Source organism: Suncus etruscus, chromosome 9 (genome assembly GCF_024139225.1).
Source record: "Suncus etruscus isolate mSunEtr1 chromosome 9, mSunEtr1.pri.cur, whole genome shotgun sequence".
Taxonomy (NCBI): domain Eukaryota; kingdom Metazoa; phylum Chordata; class Mammalia; order Eulipotyphla; family Soricidae; genus Suncus; species Suncus etruscus.
The window spans coordinates 76,035,972-76,059,348 of NC_064856.1; the positions used below are offsets into that span (position 1 = coordinate 76,035,972).

Consider the following 23,377-nt stretch of genomic DNA (forward strand, 5'->3'; position numbering starts at 1 on the left):
GTTATTACCCCTTTCATGCTTGTCTGAGCTATGCTAAGAAAAATAATGTTAAAAATATATGAATAGCTGAAATAGATGAGCCCTATAGTTAATGAAATATAGAAAAGTGGAATTTTTATGGGTGAACAAATTACTTCTATGCCTTAGCTTTTCTTCTAAATCTGAAACCTACCCTTCAGTCAACTGACATATCTGAAACACTTCTGCCAACTTTAATAAGTTGGAACTTATATATAACGTGATAAGACAAAAAATGAGACAAAAATATTTTCTCTAAAACTATTGCTAGTTTACTCTTCCAAAGCCCAAATTAAAAAAAATAAGTCACACAGATAAATTAACTTGTTTTCCAAGAGAAAACACTACTTTACATAGATACATCTGTATATATGGTTTGTTTGTTTCTTGGGAGGGAAGGCTGGATTTTTAAAATTAAATTAATTCTTTAATTGAATCACTGTGAGATACAGAGTGACACAATTGTTCATGATAGAGCTTCAGTCAGTGTCCAACGCCTTTACAAGTGCAAATTTTCTGCCATCAATGCCCAAATTTCCCTTTCCTATCCCTCCTGCCCTCTCTTCTGCCTGCTTCTTTGGTATTTCTCTCTCTCTCTCTCTCTCTCTCTCTCTCTCTCTCTCTATATATATATATATGTATATGTATATATGTATATATATTTGCATATGTATATAGAGGTATATATAAAGAGAAAGATATACACATATATATATGTGTATATATAGATAGAGACAAATATATAGAGAGGAAATATAAATATATTTCCCCATATATAAAATATATATAATAAATATAAATATATAGCTCACTCAATAGTTCACTTTGCCTCCCTTTAGACATTGTGATTTGCATATTATTACTAAGAGTGGTTTCATGATACCATTTCACTCCCTTTCATCGCCTGGTTCTTGTTCAGAGTGATTAGTTCTATCATTGTGATCAATTTTCTGCCCAAACTGCACTCACTTGCTTTTTATGGCAGGCTTCCAATCATCAAGTGATCTTCTTGGCCCTTTTCTCTATTTACTTTGAGAATTATTACTATACTATTTTATTTTTATATGCCACACATAAATGTGATAATCTATGTCTATACCACTCCCTAAATTTATTTTATTTAGCATAATGTGCCATATATTTCTACATATAAGCAAATTTCATTACTTCCTTTTACCTAAGAGCTGTGTAGTATTTCATTGTCTAGATATACCACCAGTTCTGTATGTAACACTATATTCTCATTACAATTACTTCCAGTACTATATTAAACAGAAGTAGGTGAGTCGACAATATTCCTTATGCCAGATCTTAGAGTATTTAATTTTTCCCCAGTGAGTACAGACTCCATTCACTTTCTCTCTCTCCTTTTCTCTCTCTTTGATAATTATATCTGCTTCTGGTATCAAGGTAATGTTAGCTTCATAGAAACCAGAGTGTTTCTATTTCTTCAGCTTCCTGAAAATATTTGAAAAGTATTAGTAGTAGAACTTCTTTAAAGATTTGAAAGAATTCGCTAGAGAATCTATTTGAGCTCGGGTTTTCATTTTTGGGAAGCTTTAGTTACTATTTCAATTTCCTTGATAGTGATACATCTGTTCAGGTATTACAAATGACCTGGGTTCAATCTTGGCAGGTTATGTGAGTCCCAGAAATAACCGTTTCTCCTAGCTTCTCTCTTTTTGTGGCATAGACTCTTATAGTAATCTCTGGTTATTCTTTGAATTTCTGTAGTGCCTGTGTTACATCCACCCTTTCATTTCTGAAGCAGTTTATTAGAGTTCTTTCTATTTCTTTGTGAGTCTTACTAGTGTTTTATTGATCTTGTTCCTTTTTCAATGAAACAACTCTACTTTCATTGATCTTTTGGATTCTTGTAGTTCTTGTAGTTTCCAGTTCACTAATTTCTGCTTTAAGTTGTATTATTTTCTCCTGATCCCTGATTTTAGCTCATTTTGTTCAACGTTTTCCAATTTCTTAATACCATTAAGTTATTTATGTAGGCCCTTTCAAACTTCTCGATCAATTCTTGCAAAGATATAAATTTTTCTGTTTAATTTTTGCCCTGTCCATTAATTCTGATAGTTTGTTTACTTATTCTCATTATTTTCCAGATATCTTATTATTTCATCTTTTATTAGCTCTCTGGTATATTGGTTATTTAGTGAGCTGTTTAATTTCTAGGTGTTAAAGTTATTTCTCCATTTTTGTTTGTAATTCACTTCTATTTTCAGTGCATCATAGTCTGAGGAGATAAAGATACAATTCCTATTCCTTTAATGATTGTATGAATTTATGTTTTGTAAGCCTAGCATATGATCTATCTTGGAGATTATTTCATGTACATTGTAGAATAATGTGTATTCATCATTTGAGAATAAAAAAGTCCTATATGCAACTACTAAACTTTTTTACAAAGAGGTGACAAAGAGGTGTTAATGTCTTCCATTACTGTTGTGCTGCTATAGATGTTTTACACCAAGTCTATTAGCTGTTATTTTTTGTCCATTAAGTAGATGTATATATGTATAGGAGTGTGATTTCTTACTGATGTGTCTATATCCAGCACAGCAAATCATGATAGAACTAAATATATATGTAATATATATTTATTATTTATATTTATATATTTATATATAATTTATATAATTTGTATAACATTTATTATTTATATAGAATATATATTATTAATATATATTTATATATATATACACACACTGCATTCAAATTACTGATAGAGAAGCTTATACTCAGGATAAAGAGATTCATAAACAATATCCTATGCATATTTACCCATCTCCTTCAGGATTACAAATGATCTGTTTCTTTAAGAGTTAGATCATAAGACTTCGTTTTATGTTACAACATAATTGTGGTGTGTTACTCAAGTTTCTGATGTCATGTAGGAGCTTTTATTGTAATTATTCTATAAAAAAGTGTGGAGACAAGGGCCTTTGTTAATTCCCAGCAGATACTCCCCCAATACACACACACACACACACACACACACACACACACACACACACACCACACTCACAATTTTCAACAACCCAACTGGAACAAAAATAACATATATTGCATTATGTTTTTCACATTACTGTTGAAAATGTTCCTTCTGTTAACTGGTTAGCTCTTTATTTTCACACTAACTTCTTCACAATGAAATACATAAACTATAGCAATTCATGAAAAATGAAAAAATAGAGATGACTACCATTCTCATTTGTTGTCTTTCTTTGTTTCTTCCTTTCTTTTCTTTCTTTCCTTTTTATTTTGTTTTTGGGCCACCCCCAGTGATGATCAGGTGTTACTCCTGGCTATGCTCTCAGAAATCGCTCCTGGCTTGGGGGACCATATCAGACACCAGAGGATGGAACCAAGGTCTGTCCTAGATTAGCGCATGCAAGCAAATGTCCTACAGCTTGCGCCACCGCTCCGGCCCCAATCTAAACTATTTTAAAAATGATGGCTATATCAGCTTATGAACAGAAACTATCCCCTGCTTAGATTCTGATGTTTTTACTCAAAGTTGTATTTTCTTATGTACTTATTAATGATTAACTTGACCTATACTAAATTGTAATTTTACAGCAGCTACAATTTACATAAATTTTCCATGATAGTTTTATAGTCTCTTTCTGGTCTACTGAATACCTAATTTCATTTTCCTTTGTTCCCTTTCACTGGACTGCAAAAGTTGTGCTCAGGTTATTGTGGATTTAAGAGGATGTGTGGGCTGATAAAAGCCAAAATAATGAAAGTAGGTTTTAGTGATGGAGTCTAGACACTCTCACCAAAATTGCTTTTTAGCATAATTTGACAGAAACTTTATATTGCTTTGGATGTATGAAAATATAATACTAACGGTCAATATCAAAATATTATTATTATATGTAATATTTTAGCTTATTATGCAGCTTGAAAAATTTAATAATCTCTTAATGTATTTTATCTTTAGTTTAGATTTAATAATTGTAATTAAGTTAAAAATAAAATAATTTTATCATACTGGTAAATTAATCAACAAGAGACCACTGTGCTAATTGTATACATAACTTTTAATAAAATGTATTTAATAAATTATTCATTAAGTCACTTTAATTTATACACATATTCATGAGCTATGTAAATATTAGAGTCCCCTGAATGTTAAACTGTATCATTAAACTACGTAAAATACATGATACCATATCAATACAAAATTGTAACTAATAACCAACTTGTGTTGATGTCCTATCATCTGGAAAAAAGATGACTGATAACTAGTGATATTTTATTGCTTGATAAAGTTAGTTTTTTTTCTAAATGATGGGTTTACACTGAGATAAGTCCCTCAGAAGGTAGTTATAGAAGAAAACAAAAATAGAAAAGATATATGGCAATATTGGTTAGAATCTTTCATGTAAGACATTATTCTACTTCATCATATTTGACAGACTTAACTCTAATGAACATGAGTGCATTGACTTATCATCGCTTAAAGCTCATGATCTTAAATCAATAATAGCCTTGATTTTAGTTTTAAGAAGACCATTAGTTTGAAATATATTTTCTGCTCTATGTGATACGACTGTGCGTTTGTTTCTGGAGCCTAAAAAATGGCTTAAATGTATGCTATTAATGCTAGTTAGTCCCCAAATCAGTACTAGTCACAGAGCATGAGAAAATTTTCTGGTTTATATTGGTATTATTTGTCAAATGTATTGATATTCTTCTCATGTAACTTAAATCAGTTTTAGGTATATTATCTGATAATTTTATGTATATGTTTTTATAAGTGATTAGTATAGTACTACAAATGAGTATAACACTACTAATACTTCTCCCTCAAATAATTACTTTTTTATGTCTGTGATTAAGTATTTACTCTCCTATTTTCCAAATGTATGATACAATATTATTAATTAATAAATACTGCTTTTTATTAGGTTTACAGAACTTTTTTCATTTTGAAACATTTACTCTTTTTAGGGAAAGAGTAGGGAGAGGTGAACTGTACCCATAAATACTCAAGTATCATTTTCTCTGTATCGAACTTGTAATCTAGAGGATGGTATGTAGTTTCAGGAATTTTGAACTATATTATGAGATCATATGTGATGAGAGAAATATAACTAAAATCATAACAACAGCAGTCATGTGTAATCCCAGTCTATGCAATCTTCTAGTTTAATGCTATTTTCCAGTCCGTTCTCAATATTTTTCTATTTATGTTTTTTAAATCTAGAGAAAGAAAGACATAAGATTTCGGTGCTTGTTTTGCAGATGTTAACTCAGTCTCTTGTACCACATGTTATATCTGAAGCATAATAAGGAGTAATTCCTGAGTACAGAACCAGGAGCAAGCACTAAACACTGTTGTATATGGCCCAACTATTTTCTGCCAGAAACAAAAAAGAGAGGAATCTCTAGCTTTTACCCAACATCTTTCTTTTTCCCATCCACTAGTCTGACAACATGTCTATTTCAATCACTGTCTGCAACATGCCTATAATAATCACTGCTTACATACTTAATTTTTTGCTAATAAGGTAGAGTATAAGTTGCATTTATTTGTTTTTAGTTAATTAATTTATTTTAATGATTTTTTAATTTTAGAACTATGATTGCAAACTCATTTTGGGGTTTTAGATGTGCTAAGTAAAAGCACATAGTACCTATCCCCTGGCCAATGTCTTCTTTTCTCCAGAAGGTTCCCAAGGTTCTAACCTAACAGAACCCACCCCAAACCCCAGTCTGACACTTCAACAGGTACATTTTTACTTTTTGTTATTGAAGTTTGGACTTCTGGTTTTCATTTTTGTTGACTCTGTTGTTTGGCTGTTTAGCTATATTTGTTTTAATCAACAAATTTTGTTCCAATTCTATTCTTCCTGTACTCTGACCAAGCTACTGAGAATCCCTGGGTTACTACTCTCAGTCTCATTCCTCATAGATAATTGATTAACTTGTACTGTGACTGAATTGTACTGTGACTGAATTGTACTGTGACTGAATTGTACTTCAATTTGTTTTAATTTAAATGTTCTTTATTACTTTTGATGTTTTTGTCATAGATGTTTTTTGTCAAGAAAACATTCTGAGAGCCCTTGGACAGTGAATATATCTTCCAACTAGGGTTTATTATGGCCTTCAATTTCCCTCTTTCCCTTCTTATAATTTCTTCTGGCAAAACCTCTAATAATTTTATATCTTAATAGTGTTCCTTTATTCAAAATGCCCCAAAGATTTCTCATTCCATTTGTACTTAACCTAGATTCACTAATCAATTCCCAGTTTCACTCCTCAGCTCTCATATGATAATTTTCTAACTGAGAGGGTCTCCTTATAATTGTGCTTACCTCTCACAAAATTGCAATTAATATGAGTTTGTCTGAAGACTTTTATCTAGATATGTATCCAGATCACTATCTCACCTTCTTTAGAACATTTTAAAAATTCAGTTCCTCCATAGGAACTTCTCTGATTATCATTTTAGTGTGTCATTTCTTCCCACTTTCCTTGAGACATAAGACATGTTTTTTTTCCATAATGCATATTCTGCTATTTTCATTTTGCTGTATCCTTTCTCCCATTATATCAAATACTTCAATGCAAAAGAAAGTTTTAAATTTTGAATTTTATTTTTTATTATATCACAGTGATTTACCTGTATTTCTAAAACAGTTGTTTCAGTCATTAAATGTTTAAATATCAATCTGGTGGATCTGCCTTCCACAAGAGTTCTAATTTTCCCACCCACCACCTTTAGCCTGCCCCCTGCAAGCACTAAGAAATTGACTTCATATTGTTACAACACAAAGGCAAATGGAATTATTAAAACTTAGATTAATATAGATAAATTTAAAATAATTGTTATATTTCTCAATGGTTTAACTAAAGTTATTGTTTAAAGTTCACTGGACTGTGATTTGTGTTAGTTGAGCCTTTTGTGTTACTTTTTAGATTTAATGAGCTTATTGGTTTTTATGTAACGTTCTCATCTAAGTTGCAGTGATCCAAAGGGAGTGACATTACTATGAATATTTGAGGTGTCACATGGCCACTTATAGCAACAATATCCAGAATATTCCAGAATCTGGAGAAAATTTGATTGCTTAGAAGTTTGATAAAGTTAAGTTTGGAGTAGAGTCATTTCTGTTGGAGGGTTTTATGTATGACTGTGCCTAAAATGTAGAAAGGTATCTGCCCCCACAAATTCTGAAAAGGCCCTATAGATTCAAATTAGACTATTGGGAAGAGTCTGTAGCCTTAATTTTCTTTTGGAATTTAGCAGAGTTGCTGGAAGATATTTAAGATTAGTGGGGAATGCTAAGGTTTCTGATGGTGAAGGGAGGGGATTCAAAACTGAATTTTCCTTCCCCATTTCTGAGACTAAACCAGTTTTCAGCTGGTAGTCAAGTCCCACCTAAGTAGTTTCAGCTGTTCATATTTCAAGTCAGTCATGGAGCTGCGTCATTTCTGTTGGAGGGTGTCATGTGTGGTTGTAGGCTTCTGTGCATGTAGACAAGGGAATCTGCTCTCATCCATTCTGAGAAAGTCCCAGAGAACAGAACAGCATACTTAAAGTTACTTAGGAAGTATCTCCATAACTATAATTTTTTTTAGAGCTTGTAAATGAGCTGGACCTTTTATTTTCTGCAGGGAAAATTGTAGGCGTGGGTGGAGACTGCTGTGTTTTCTGAAGGTTTTTGTTGTTTTTTATTGATTATTATCTCCAGTGCCTTGAACAATGTCTGAAAACATTTCTCAAAATATTATTGAAAAAATAGCTATAGAGTCTCATTTTTAGAGAGCAAATATACAAGTTTTATGCAGTACTATATTAATTTTCTTGAGGTGCCTCTTAGCATCAATCGGAATCTCTTTGGTAGCAATTTGTGCTTTTATTACAGACATATTTCTGAAGATAATAACTAGGCAAGGCCAGAAGTACATTATACAGACATTCCCAGAGGAAGGCAGAGAGATATCTAAAGCACATACTAAATATCAACCCATCTTTCTATCTTAATTAAAGCCAGATGAGTAAAATGTTGGGTAATTCTTGTCTTTTTATTTTCTGGAGTATTAGTTTCAATTTTCACCTTAATTTAGTAAGTTTACCTCTTTTTTATATTTAGATAGTTTTAATTAGTGATGCTGCCTTTGTCACTTATGTTACAAATATATATTTGCAACATAATATATCAAACTCTATTCCAGGAGACAAAAGTATATGGGGAGTTATGAATAGGGGGAGGAGGACCTAACTTGACTGTGCTCAAAGCTAACATTTGACTCTGTCCTCAGGATGACAAGGAGTTGGTCAATTTATTTTAAAGACTCAAAGTCATGAGTATAAAATGTGTTTATATATGACATTGAATTTAAAAATATGATATAAATAATATAGTCTCCTTAACTACATTAAGCACAGAAATTGTTCAAATATTTCATTTTGTAATAAGTGTTTTTAGGAAATATTAAAACATAAAAATATACATGTATACAGTTATAGACATAGATAATACACTTATATGTACACATTATAAACATAAGATGATACATATGCATACATTGATTTGGGTGATATACACTGGTGCTTCGAATTTATTCCTGGTTCTGTACATAGGGATCATTGCTGGTTATACTCTGGAGACTATATGTGGTGCTTGAGATTGAACCCCAGCCAGCCACATGCAAAGTAAGCACCTTACTCACTGAAGGTGTGGTATAAATATACAATATTTAATGTAACTTGGATGGACATGTAAAGTGAAATAAGTCATAAGAAGAGGGACATATTGAAAGGTCTCACATATCTGTGATATGTAGAAAAACTAGACAAAGGAAAAGTAGGTATTGAAGAGTTACCTAGATCAATCAGTAATCGGAGTTTAGGGAAATAAAGAAAGTAATCAAGGGTAATGTAAGAAGAGATGGATTGAAAGTAATATGGGGAGGAGTCAGGGTCTTGAGTATATGGTATATCTATATCTTCAACTTTGAAAATTATCAAAACTTAAATCTTGATGTCCAAAATACAACAACCAAACTATAAAATATTCTTGTTGGTGCCAGAGTGAGAGAACAGGCAGTAGAGTATTTGACTTAAAAGTGTCCAGCCCGCATTCAATTTCTGTCAAGACATAATGTCCCTGATCATTATTAGGAGTAATCCCTGAAAGTAGAGCCAGAAATAAGCTCTGGGCACTGAGGTTTTGCCCCAGCTCCCTCAAGTGTGTCTGTCAAGGAAACAGGCTGGGTTCTTTAATGCAATTTAAATAAAAAGTAATTATATTATCGACTAAAATTTTATCATGTGATTTGAAAATATTGGATAAACAGAAAAATTAGAAAGTCTTTTCTGCAAGTTGGGGAGATGGAAGATATAAAGCTCAGAATACTTACAATTTTTCTGGGACTATGAAAGATATGTAAGTTAGAAAGTCAGACTGTACTATCACAAAGGTAATAATGAATTTAACTAAATCTCAACTTAGTAACAGGATGTTTAAAAAGAAAAAAATTGTCTTGACTGCTCAGTTTCACTGAAACTTTGAGAGTTGAAAATTGTTACCTTTTTAGCAAGTGTGCTGCCCCATTTTTAAAGAAAAGTACAGATCAATATATTTATTTTATCATCTGAACTTATAATATTGTCAAAATGTACAAATCATTTAAAAATATCATAAATACAATAAAAAACAACAACACTGGATTCATCTCTAACCTATTTCCCTGACACCTCTATAATATGACCTTCAGAGTAGTCAGGGGCAATACATCAGTTTTCTGTTTTAAACTGTCCTTTCTCAAATGACTGTAGTTATCTAAACAAAGAATCTGTCTTTTGTTCTGTGTTAGTAAAAGTCTTCCATCTTCATAAGACGAAAATTGGAAAACAGAAAGATGAATAGAAAATAAAAATATCTCCTGCTACTGGTAAAGTACTTTTGATTCAAATACTTGTTCTAGAGAGATCATCATACCTTTTATATCTGTGCTCACCCAGTATAATCATCAACAGTGACTTTTTGACCTTTTTACATTCAAATTTATGTCAACTAGAGAAATAAATTATGTACTGATGTTGATAAATACAATTGTAATTATTTTGCAGACCAAAGTTAATAGATACAAAAATAAATGAATGGTAGATATTATGAGATAAAACTCTCATAGTGTCCTCACTCAAAACCATATAAACTATTATAAATTCATACTCTATCTACAGTTGTATTTTTACTAAATATCAGAATATTATTTTACAGATTTCCAATCTCAGACTAAGAAAGTAAAATGTATTATTTTAACAAAGTCTATGTTAATTTTAACTGAAAACCTTTAAGGTCAAGGCTACATACTTTCCTAGATGTCTCCCTCCTTAGAAAACTTAAACTAGGCATTATGCTGTACATAACAATCACCACACTAAAGGTACAATTTGGTGATGCATCAAGTTAAGAGAAATAGAAAACTCAAAATAGAACTAATAGTTGGGGAGACATGACTAATTAGCATAAAAGAATCAGAACAATTCATGATTCTGTATAATTAAGTGCTATTTTTTTAGCAAGGATAAAAATTAGAAGAGAATATATGTGGGTTGACATAGCAGGGAAGAGATGACATATCAACCAAGCTTTGGACAACATGGATGATAAACAGTAGATGGAAAAAGAGTTCCTACTAAGGAAAGTAAAAGGAAGCATTTCTGATTATTTTGTGAGATAGATCAAAGAAAATATTTGATCCAAGTTAAAATCTGAATTTTTGAAATTCAGATTTAAATCTAAATTTCTTATTTAAGATTATGTTTTTAATATTTAATTTTTTATTTACCCATTTAAATACATGCATTAATTAAAATGTATTAATAGACCTTTCTTATTTCTAAAATATAACAGAATGTAGGGGAACACACAGTAGGCCCATCAATCGGTCATATTTCAGAAATAAAAAAAATAAAATTCTGAAATGGATGTAAAGAACAGAGTCTCTTAGCTGTCTGAAAAGCAAAGATTAATGGGGTGCTCATGAATATAGTAAAAACCTAATGAGAAATAAAGGCAATAAACAAGACATACACTAAAAAAATAGATTAGAAGTGTGAAAAGACAGGTTTAGAGGCACTTTTAAAAAATAAATTTTTGGCACCAAAAAGAGCAGAGTTTGCCTTAGATTAGACACTTATCTTGCCTGTGGCACTCTTAAATCCCTGAATACTGCCAGGAATAATTCTAGAGAACAGAACCAAGAATAAGCGCTGAGCACTGCAGGATGAGATCCCTCAAACCAGTAACAACAACAACAACAACAACAACAACAAAAACAATATAGAAGCAATTGTTTTAGATACTCTAGTATATTTATCTGCAATGTTTATATTTTTTTCAAAGCAGACATATTCTTAAGTACTTCCATGAAAATTCTTTAAAAATTTTAATATTCAGGTCTGTAGCGATAGTGCAGTGGTAGTAGTATATTTGTGTTGCAGGCAGCTGACCTAGGACGGACCTCGGTTCGATCCCCAGTGTCCTATATGGTCTCCCAAGCCAGAAGCAATTTCTGAACATACAGCCACGAGTGACCCTTGAATGTCACTGAGTGTGACCTAAAAACCAAAAAAAAAAAAATCAATAATCAAGCTTGAAGATAAAACTTTGAGTGCAAAAATAGTAAAACAAGAATATAAACAAAATATTTCTTTCAGCTTTGCCTAATGATACTATTCAGTGTTCATTACAAACATTTTACACTCAGAAAATCAGTCTCAAAATTTATTAGAAGAAATTTTTGCTTAAATTCCTCTCTTGCCATTGCCCATTTCCGAAGCATACTGTTTTGCATGAGGGTTCGCGTGTTCGTGCACATGCAAGCACACACATACACACACACACGCAAACACACACACACACACACACTCCTTCCCTTCTCTTTACATTTCCTTTCCCTAAAGAAGATGGTGCTTGCAATTATCTTAGCCCCTCATAAAGCTATTACTCTAGCAACCTTTCCTTAAAGACTGATTTAAAATGATGTTATTTGAGTCCCTTGATGGTCTTTCAGTCCAACCTAATATGTTTATCATAAAAAGTGATCAACTTTATGGGAAAATAATTTAATTATACTTTAACCTTTGGGTTCAGGGCACTAGAATTTTAAAAACAATTCCTATTTTTTAGGTTTTGGGATATTAAAGGTTAGAGCTCATGCCCAGCATGGACAAAACCACTGTTTAATCATTAAAACCACTTGTTATTTCAACCATACAGGATATAGACCTGGAGCTTCAAAGCAGGATCACTGTGGCCCATATGATACAAAACAAAACAAAAACTAAGGGATTATAGGACCTTAGTTGCAGGTCCTAAATCTTTAGGCTTAGTTTTTTAAATATTAGACTGATAATTGTTAGTGGGGCCCTCTGGGAGCACTTGCGGGATACTTAATACAAAAAGAATATCAAAGTTTTTGTGACAAAACAATTTAAAATTTTTTTAAATGTTCAAATTTTTAACTCACTGTTGCTATTGCACATACTTCCTTATCTTTTTTCTGGTTGTGGTCAAATCCTTTGCTTGGAAGAAATCTTATTCCTATATCAATAGAAAGAATATGTTGGATATAAAATCAGAAATATTCTTACACTTGGATGTACAGATGACAATAAGCAAATTTTAATCATTTTGGTTTTTCCTATTGATAATCTATTGAATTAATATACTTCAAATAATTTCCAATTCAAATACTTATAAATGAAGGTTTTATTTTTTAGGGGAGGATACTTGTAAAGAAGATAAAGGAATTAAAGAATAGTTCTGGGTTCAGTTGCGGTGACAGCATATGGGGTTAGGGCATTTGCTTTGCAGGAAAAGACCCAGGTTTGATCTCCAGCATTTTATATGGACCCCTGAGTCTGCCAAGTCTGATTTTTGAGAGCAGAGCCAGAAGTAATCCCAGAGCATCTCTGGGTTTGTCCCAAACAAAGCAAAGCAAAACAAAGAGGTGCTGGGGTTAAGGTAGTTAGTTTCTATGCTGCTAATTCCATTTAGATCCCTGACACTACAAATGGCTTCTTGAACACTATCAAATATGATCCTCTACTACAAATCTAGGAATAAGTCTGAGCATTTCCAGGTGTGGGAATACAGAAAAAACCAGAATGAATATTCATTTCAAGTGACACTTAAGGGCCGGAGCAATAGTGCAACGGTAAAGGCATTTGCCTTGCATGCACTAACCTAGGATGGACCACAATTTGATCCTGCGGAGTCTCATATGGTCCCCCAAGCCAGGAGCGATTTCTGAGCACATAGCCAGGAGTAACCCCTGAGCATCACTGGATGTGGCTCAAAAAAACCCACCAAAATAAAATGACACTTAATATTTATCTCTTATTACTTTGTACTACTACTTTGTACTAGACTTCATATGCATTATTTAATTTATCCCATTTATATGATAAATTAATATATATACATAAGTACATATATATTATTGAAGCAAGATTGTTTTTATTGAATAAAATCTTGCTTAGGAAGATGTGAGAGGAGAGGAAGACACAAATTGTGTGGAGGAGGGATATTTGGGACACTGGTGGTGGGAATGTTGCACTGGTGATGGGGGTGTCCTCTTATATGACTGAAACCCAACCACAATCATGTTTGTAACCAAGGTGTTTAAATAAAATATTATTAAAAGAAAAAAAAAGAACAAAGGCTTCTTCAGAGTGGAAAAAATCAAACAAATAAGGTAGGTACATTTTCAAGGGAGAACATGTACTTGAGAGGGAAATCCTGAAATAAATTTTAGAAGGAGCTTTTAATATAGTTCACATGAGTATAATATTCTGTTAGAATCTAGTTCGTTGGCTTTAATCATAGTAATCTACGAGGTGAATTTCTTTTGAATTTTATGCATTCCTTTTTTTAAATAAAGAAAAATTTAAAATTATCTTCAAGCAAGCCAGTTCCCTCTTTTAGTTTCAGTGCCCTCCCTTAAAAATATATACATTTACAAGTCTTTGTGGCTATAGTCTCTGTGAAGACAGTTTCTGAGGTCTTTAACTGAAAATAAAGTCCCACTGAGTTTATTCTTCATCATTACATCTTTTTCAGGATTGCAAACTATCTCTTACTGAATTTCAACATATTCCATCTTCAAGAATCAATATCCTTCATTGGCTTTAAATTATGTGTCTTCCACAAAGATTTCAGTGTATCGTTGCTGACTTCAGATGATCTCAGACAGTCACTGAACATCCAATAGAGACTATGAGTCAGAACTCCTAGGCTGAGCATAAGCCACCTTCTGAGACAGATTTTAGTTTAAGCTCTGATTTCAGAGCAGCATGATTTATGGACTTTATAAGTGGAATATCTACTTATTCAAAACTATATCCCCTTTATCTCATTGTATTATGCACCAGCATTGTTAAAGGATATAAAATGGCTCAAAAACTGTTTCAGGTGTTAAAACATTAGAAATTTCTGGATCTCTCTCTCCCTCTTTTTTTTTTTTTTAACAAAAACTTAACTTTATTTAATCTTTCACTTGATTTTGAGTTGATTTTACAAACTTTCAAAACCCACAGAACTAAATATTATTGTGAATGTTCAAGAGACAAATGTATAAATTTGATAAACTTTCTATTTTGGCTACTGTAGTTTAGAAATAGGAAATTTACTTTCTGGAATCGAATATCTTCTCAACAACATTGATTTATGTGATCTTGAGATATGTTTGTTGTTTTTAATCTTTACTTTCTCTTATAAAATGATATTAGTTTTTTTTTTACCTACTTTGTATTGTATTTGTAAGGATTAAGTAGCTTTGATGGAGTTTGTTCTTTCTTCCTGTTTTCTTCTTTCTTTCTTCTCTTTCTTTCTTTCTTTCTTTCTTTCTTTCTTTCTTTCTTTCTTTCTTTCTTTCTTTCTTTCTTTCTTTCTTTCTTTCTTTCTTTTTCTTTCTTTCTTTCTTTCTTTCTTTTTCTTTCTTTCTTTCTTTCTTTCTTTCTTTCTTTCTTTCTTTCTTTCTTTCTTTCTTTCTTTCTTTCTTTCTTTCTTTCTTTCTTTCTTTCTTTCTTTCTTTCTCTCTCTCTTTCTCTCTCTTTCTTTCTTTCTTTCTCTCTCTTTCTTTCTCTCTATCTTTCTTTCTCTCTCTTTCTCTCTTTCTCTCTTTCTTTCTCTCTTTCTTTCTCTCTTTCTTTCTTTCTTTCTCTCTTTCTTTCTTTCTTTCTTTCTTTCTTTCTTTCTTTCTTTCTTTCTTTCTTTCTTTCTTTCTTTCTCTCTTTCTTTCTTTCTTTCTCTCTCTTTCTTTCTCTCTCTCTTTCTTTCTCTCTCTTTCTCTCTCTTTCTCTCTTTCTCTCTTTCTTTCTTTCTTTCTTTCTTTCTTTCTTTCTTTCTTTCTTTCTTTCTTTCTTTCTTTCTTTCTTTCTTTCTTTCTTTCTTTCTTTCTTTCTTTCTTTCTTTCTTCTTTCTTTTCTTTCTTTCTTTCTTTCTTTCTTTCTTTCTTTCTTTCTTTCTTTCTTTCTTTCTTTCTTTCTTTCTTTCTTTCTTTCTTTCTTTCTTTCTTTCTTTCTTTCTTTCTTTCTTTCTTTCTTTCTTTCTTTCTTTCTTTCTTTCTTTCTTTCTTTCTTTCATCTTTCCTTTATGTGTTTTTTCTGTCCTTCATTTTGTTTTTTCCCATTCTTTATTTTTATTTCTGTTTCTTAGACCAATAAGTAGCATTGCAACTATCCTATTCGATTCAATTTCTCAATAGATAAAAAACAAAATAAGTCAAGTGTGACACCATGTAGTCAAACCACCCTACAACATATTCGCATTTTAGAGGAAAAAAAAGGAAAATACCTCTGCATCACTCAATGTTTTCCTCTTAGAGACTAACTTCTGTGTGTGCCCTTGTTTACTGAGCCGACTTATTTAGAACATCCTTCTTTGTGCTCAGATAGAACATTCGGCCTCCAAACTTGAAAAAAGCTGAACTTTATTAGCGGCTCTAGAGATGTTCTAGGATTTATTTAAGTTATCCCTTGGCAGGCCCAGGAATTTCAGCACAGCACCCACCCACACTGCGGCACTGGCTGCACCAGGGATGTGGGGTTATTCCGAAAGTAGCCACTAAGGGGAGCCGGACGCTGGACCGCCCTGCAGTGTTGCCCAGACAACAGCGGCGCGCAGTTTTGGGGAAGCGAAGTGCAGGCTAAAGCAGGTGTCGGGTGGCAGAGCGCTACCCCGGGGCTCCTGGATTGCGTGGAATCCGGGAGGGAGCCTCAAAGAAGCGTGTCTGGCTCCTGGTACTCCGCCTCCCTCTCAGACAGCTTCCGAACTCGCGGGGTGAAAATGGTCCATCACTCAGGCTCGATTCAGTCCTTTAAACAACAAAAAGGTCAGTCGGAACCCTGATCCCCCTCCCTGCGGGCCTCTGGTTCCCCCTTCTTCATGCCATTGCAGTTGCGTGGGAACATCCTTTGCAGGTTTATCCAACCCAGAGGTGGAACTCTGAAGTTTTTTTTTCTCTTCCTTTTTTTTCTTTTTTTTTTTTAATGCTCCATCACTTTGCATCCTAGATGACTTAGATTTCCGAGCCTCCTCTCTGTCCCTGGGAGAAGCTGGATTCGACATGTCAGGGGATTTGATTTAATATATGTCTCTTCTAAAACTGTTTTTAATACATTGCAGTGAACTAGCTTATCAGCGCTTGTTCTGCCTATCCTATGTCTCTCAAAGATATGGAGACACAAATATATTGGACCGTCTTTTCCCCAGTCGGTGATTCTAATCGAGATTAAGTTTCACACTAGTGCATTCTCCTTTTCAGATTTTTTTTTTTTTACACAAAGCTACGACTAGAATTTTTGGAGACTCTCAAAAGTTGCCCTGTAGAAGGGACTCTAAAACTTCGTGGGAAAACTTTGTTTTGTTTCGTTTTTTTTTTTTTTTTTTTTTTTTTGCTTGTGTACTATTCTTGATTTTGCATTTCCAGGTGTGTTGTTGGTTTTACGTTTAGAGGATTCAAATGGTCTCTTTTCTTAGACTCTCCTCCGAGTACAATGATGAGTCTATTTTCTTAATTAAAACAAAAATTCAAAGCTGTTCTCACGTGTTGGTGTGTGTTTATAATTTTGTTTAAAAGGATTTTTATAGAGCACATTTATTTGGAAGCTGATTCTGAATATTAGCCTAGATCATGAAAAAATACGTATTGTGTCTAATATAATTTAGAACCTAGCAGATCTTCTGCTCTTTTCTTAATTTCATCCGTCTGTTTCTTGTCTTCTACGGGAGAATTTTCAGTACTCAGAATTCTAGCTCTCCATTGATACTTGTCCAGTAAAGTTGTCCAAAATATGAAAGGAACATGAATATATTTCAATCCAGAAAAGCAACATGAGTATAGGAATTTAGTATTATCAATATTCTCAAATTTTTCTAAAAGCATTTATTAAAAAGAAAAATTTCTATTTTATTTAATATATCTAGGTATTTTATACCACAGTGCACCAAATTGTTGATGTCTAATACGTGTCTAACATCAATGTCTACCATTTTTAATTGTAAATTTTTCATTCAAACCCAAGTGATTAAAACTTTTGCCTTCCCCCATATCTGATGTTATCACTCTTAAGAAGTTATTTCTATGCAGGTCTTTTACTTTTAAGTAAAGTCTGTATAAGACTTCTAAAGAGATTTTGTAAGAATTCCCGAGTCAAGTGGAACATTGCACTGAATGGATCAAACTCCATATTTTATGCTCTGTTCAGGTCCCAATTCTCTAGACTCTTTCAAAACTATGATAAAATTGAGAGGGGTGAGAGCCTCTTAGAATAGACAGAAATTTTGGCTAGCATGCAATTCCAACTAAAACCTAAATGTTCAAAAGAAAATTAAAATGCTTCCTAAAGTAAATTTCAGCTTAGTCATCTTTTAAAGCACTTATAAACCCTTAGAAAGAATAAACAATTCTTTGAAACAGCTCCATACATTTACTATGATATATGCCTGTGGGTGAATCATTTCTAGAATTTGGAGTCTTTAAATACACCCCCACCACACACATAATTATTATATATGGAATCATATTGTGTTTTTGAAAGCAAATAATTTGACTTTAGGATCAAATAACTGATTTTGTTCTAATTGAGCGATAATTTATGAAAGTCCTATCATATTATATTGTTTTCTTTATAATGTATTATAAAATATTTAATTCAATTTTTCCTTTTTGTAAAAAATACAATATTAGCTAAAGGATAAATACAGAAAGAAAGAAGGATTGGGAAGAACATCATTAAAATGGTCATGGTTAATTGCGTCTTAATACTAACTAGACATTTGAAAAATAAGAATGAAAATGGGGATTGGCTGAATTAAAAAATAGCAAAATAATATTCTAGATGTTAAATTATTCAGAAGGCATGGGACTGAAATCATTCAGTTGTGATATTTCACTATATTGATCTTAACCTGCTGTTTGAAAATGAAAAAAGTCCTAAACTTAGTAATCCACATTTATTCCTATATTTAAAAAAAAATGAGTAAAGTTAAAAATACATAAATAAATATATTACTTATCTAAGTAAAAATCTTGGGATTTTGTTTAATAAGAAATATTTAAAATGGAAGCTGAAGAGATAGCGTAGAGGTAGGGTGTTTGCCTTGCATGCAGAAGGACAGTGATTTGAATCCCGACATCCCATATGGTCCCCTGAGCCTGCCAAGAGTGATTTCTGAGTGCAGAGCCAGGAATAACCCCTGAGTACTTCCAGGTGTGATGCAAAAAAAAAAAACAAAAAAACAAAAAAAAAAAAACAAAAACAAAAAAAATGATTGAATCCTTGAACCTTGTGATTTTCAGTATAACATTTTCTTTGATTTATGGGTGAAATGGCATTATGGAACCAGGTCCAATAGGACCTTTCTGAAACTTATGGAAAGTCCTACTTCTAGGCTCACTTCTAAATAAATTATTTGAGCAATGAAATTTATTAATATTATTTAAGCAGATAATATTGGTGACTTAAATTTTGATACAATTTCTACTAGTCAAAATATTTAAAAATAGTTTAAATTATCTAGGATATTATAATACTTCAAAATATTTTATGGTAACTTGAAAAATAGTTTGTCAGTTTGGTAGAAGACATGAGTTCATAAAAGTGACAATCACTTAACAATCCAGAGCCATAGTCTATTACTGACACTACTTAAAACTTTTCATACTAAATATGAACCCACATTAATTAAATATATGAACTTTATTTTCCTGTGTATTAATCTTCAGTTCATTAATTGATTATATTCTTAGTTATCTAAAAGTATTCTTTACCACATTGAAGATAATAATGCTTAACAAATTTTCAAGACTATCTGATACACCTATGTGTGTTTGAAAACTTAGTGAATGATATTTTTGCTATTATTATTCCCTGATGCATCTATTATTTGTTTATTCTTTAGATGTTCAGTAAATTCTCAATGATCCCCTCAATTTTTTATTTATTCTCCTCATTTCTGGTACTTAGGAATTTGTCTTAAGAAAAATAGGACTCCAGATTATCTATGGGTATTTCTTTATAGTCATTTGGAGTAACCATCACAAAGTATTATAACTATATATATTCATCCCCGAAGAAAACTTCTAAAAATTTACTGTAGAGTAAACTTATATATTAAGATTAATTAAAATTAATTAAAAATTAAAAATTGTGGCAGGGATGTGGGACTTGTTAAATCTCTACATAATCCTATTTCCTTAGTTACTGCTTGCTTTTAATACCAGATGCTGAGATTGGCTAAGGCAGTATCAGGAACTTTTCTATCCTGAAATGATTACCACAAATACTAATAACAATATTTTCTTCTTTTTAAATTTTTTTCAGTAACATCTATATATATAATTATAATCAGAACTGTGCTTGTGCATCATTTTTAGTTGGGTTTAGGGGACTGTATGTAACCCTTGGAATTAAAACTCAAAGAATTCATGCAAGGCTTACTATTGCTAATTACCTGTGCTATTTACTTGTACTACTTTTGTTCTGGATCAAAGAGATCATTTTTGGTTGTTAGTTTAAGCAATTTGTATAGTTGTAAATCTTAAAAATTTGGTCAATTTTTATGCAAATTACAGGTAACTGACTTTTTCCAAGAAGTTTTGTTTGTTTGTTTTTTGACAATTTTAATTTAAATTGGGATTATCGCAAAAGATATGCACATTTATTTTTTCAACTTTTAGTAGTCATTAAACTCCAGGATATTTAAGAGAGTTTTAATACATTGAGAAGTTAAAGATAAAAGTTTTGAGTAGTTCTCTTCTAAAATCACAAGGGTAAAGAGGAGTTCATCCTGCGTTCAGACAAATGCAAGTGTGTGTTTGCCTTGGCCTGTGCACATATTGGAGAAACACATTAGCTGGCAAATCCCTTGGCTTTCTGGTAAATTTCCAACTGTGATTTCCAGCCTGGCTTGCTCTGTTGTGCTCAATTTGGAATGGACTATGTGTCACACTAGAGTGGGTGAGAAAAGGACAGTGCGAGTTCTGGCTTCGGGTGGCTTTTATTTACCAGTAAAGTCAGCAAATCTTGAAGGAAACCATAGATTATATCAAACACAGCCTGTCCTAAAAAGATTTAGGCTTAATGGGATTAGTTGAAACTATTAAGTAATTCATCATTATCCTAAAGGACATTTGGTTAAACATTAAGTGTGTAGTTAGTAATTTCATAAAATCAAACACTTCCTACTCAAATAAACAGTCTAATAATAAGATCTTCATACTTACATAGGGATTAGTAGAATAAGTTACTTATGTTTTCTTTAGTTAAAAATAAATCACTCATTGCAATTGCCCTCCAGTATAATTTTTCTGCATCTATTCTGCTTTGGATCCTATTTTGTCTAAAGCCAGTCATATTGGCACCGTTGACTTCTGTTCGATGGAGGTAGATTGCAGAGAATGAGACAGACAGGGACTGTAAAAGACTTAGGGTCACATGACAGCCCCAAAGAGTGTACAGGTTGGCTATTTATTTGCTACATTATTACTCCCCACCCTTATATTCAACAAGTTAATTATTATTTAAGATGCCAGGTACATTAATAATTAATACGTACATTAATATTAAATGGTATATTAATAACAAACTGGGATATTTTGCAGCAACAAATTAGAAAGCACCCTTAAATTATAAAGTCATGGCAGTTATTCTATTCTAGTTTTTCCCATATTGCTCTCTACATCTAGAAAATCCTAAACTATTCTATGCTTTATGTCTTGGGTGCTTTTTTGTTGTTGTTGTTGCCTGTTTATACTCTATTTTTTATGAACATTTTTTTCTCCTTTTTATATTCTAAGGACTAAGCTGTTTTTGCTCCAGATACTATCTTGACCTTGAGGATTATCATTGGGGGTGCAATTTCCCACACTATTTCAGGATTTCATCAGACACAGTTTTGGGAAAAATGACTATAGTAAGGATCACTGAGGTCCACTCAATCTTTCCTTACTGACAACTTTAGATATCTAGAACATTCATATACTGTTACTCTTTCAGAAAAAAAAAAAGTGAAACGACTTAAACATTCATTGACAAAAATGTTTTCATATATGTATATTGTCACTGATATTTTATTCAATTAGTAAGTGTACTGGGATCAGAGCAATAGCCCATGGTTGAGCGTTTGCTTTGTAAGGGGAAGACCCGGGGCAGACCTGGGTTCTATCTCTGGCATCCCGTATGGTCCCTCAAGCTTTCCAGAAGCGACTTCTGAGAGTAGGGCCAGGAGTAAACCCTAAACGCTGTCGTGTGTGACCCAAAAACCACACACACACACACACACACACACACACACACACACACACACATCTACTATTGAGAAAAAAAAAGGAATGCATTTTCTGTTGTTAAATCATTCCCATTCTATAGGGAAGAAAGGTGGTGAAAATATTTTAAGATGAAAAAAAATATACTTCTAGTAATTTAGTTTGGACCACCTACTTGGATCATGGAAGAGGAGCTATTGTGTGGTTTAGAGCTCTTCAAATCATCTGATATTTTAATTCCCCAGGATACTACCCAGTGAAGATGAGCTTTTTTTAAAAAAATTTCAGGTCTTTAGAACAGTATTTCTCAATAGGGAGCATCCACTGTAGATCCACATGCTGCTTCTAAGGTGGCCTGATGAAAGTTGCATAAACAGAAAGAGCATGGCACAGACTAGAGTCAATTGAGAGGAGAAGGCTGTGAGAGAAAACCATCAGGTAATAAGGGGGCCACAGTGGTTAAAAGGTGCAGAAACTGCTCTAGAGTACCTATTCATTTGTTTCTGAGATTTACATTTTACTATGTATCAATATGCTACAGGAAAAAAAATGTACTGGAGATTAGTGATTATATAAAATGAATTTGCGAGAAATCCAGATCTCTAAAAATTATGAAAAAAAAACCTTTTACACTTATTTATAAATATCATGGTTTAATAAATATATATGCATTTGAAAATACTAATGTAAATGATGAATGTACTAATTCATCATCACTAATGTAATGATGAATGTAAAGTAACTATACCTATTATAAATAACTTTGAAAATGTCCTCTTATTAAATCCTGTTGGTACCTTTTATTTTTTGACATTCATCATTCCTAAGTTAGTTTTCTTATCTAGCATTTTGAGTGATAAGTTCTGCTTCTATGGCACAGTGAATGTTTATTATAACAGCAAAATAACACCAGCAGCTAAGCATTGTATGGACAGTAATATTACCCAGCATTTTGAAATACTTAAATAGACTCTGCATTTTTTTGGTCACTAAAATCTTAGTAGTTAGGTATTTTTTCTTACTTTCAGTTTAAACAAATTGAGGTTTAAATGTGTTTTATATTGCCAGATTAATCCAGTGAATATCTATATATCTATAGATATCTTTACCTCTATCTCTGTCTATAGTAGATAACATGCCCTGAAACCAATGCCCATCTTTCTAATTGTTCTAGAATTTACAAAAATTCTACTTGTAGGTTCTTTGAAGGATTCAAAATTTAAGGAGCTAGAGAGCATCTCACTCTTAGATGATTTCCCCCAAAACTTTATATAGTTTTATAGGGTAAAATTTTGTTCAGTCACCTCTGTGTAAAATATTCAAAGATCAAGGTGGAGTTCTATCATTTTCAATATTGAACTTGAGTAGCTCATTTTTCTTTCTGTAACCTACAGTGACCTCATATAAAACAAAGTATTTAGACAGAATTATCTCCTTGTTCCCTTCTAATTCTACAGTTCATCAGAAGTTATAGAAGTGTGAAATTATTTTCTAAAATTGGCAGTGCATTAATACAACCATCTTGGTTTCCCCTTAAGTTATAACC

General features: G+C 32.3%; 1 protein-coding gene across 1 annotated transcript in view; it reads left to right on the forward strand.

The window, feature by feature from the left end:
- The first annotated feature begins 16,256 nt into the window (after nt 1-16,256).
- ANO3 (anoctamin 3) overlaps nt 16,257-23,377 on the forward strand; it is a 242,927-nt gene continuing 235,806 nt past the window's right edge. Inside the window, exon 1 of the mRNA XM_049780960.1 lies at nt 16,257-16,395. Coding sequence (XP_049636917.1) covers nt 16,350-16,395 — 46 coding nt within the window. The 5' untranslated portion in view covers nt 16,257-16,349. The remainder of the gene's footprint in view (nt 16,396-23,377) is intronic.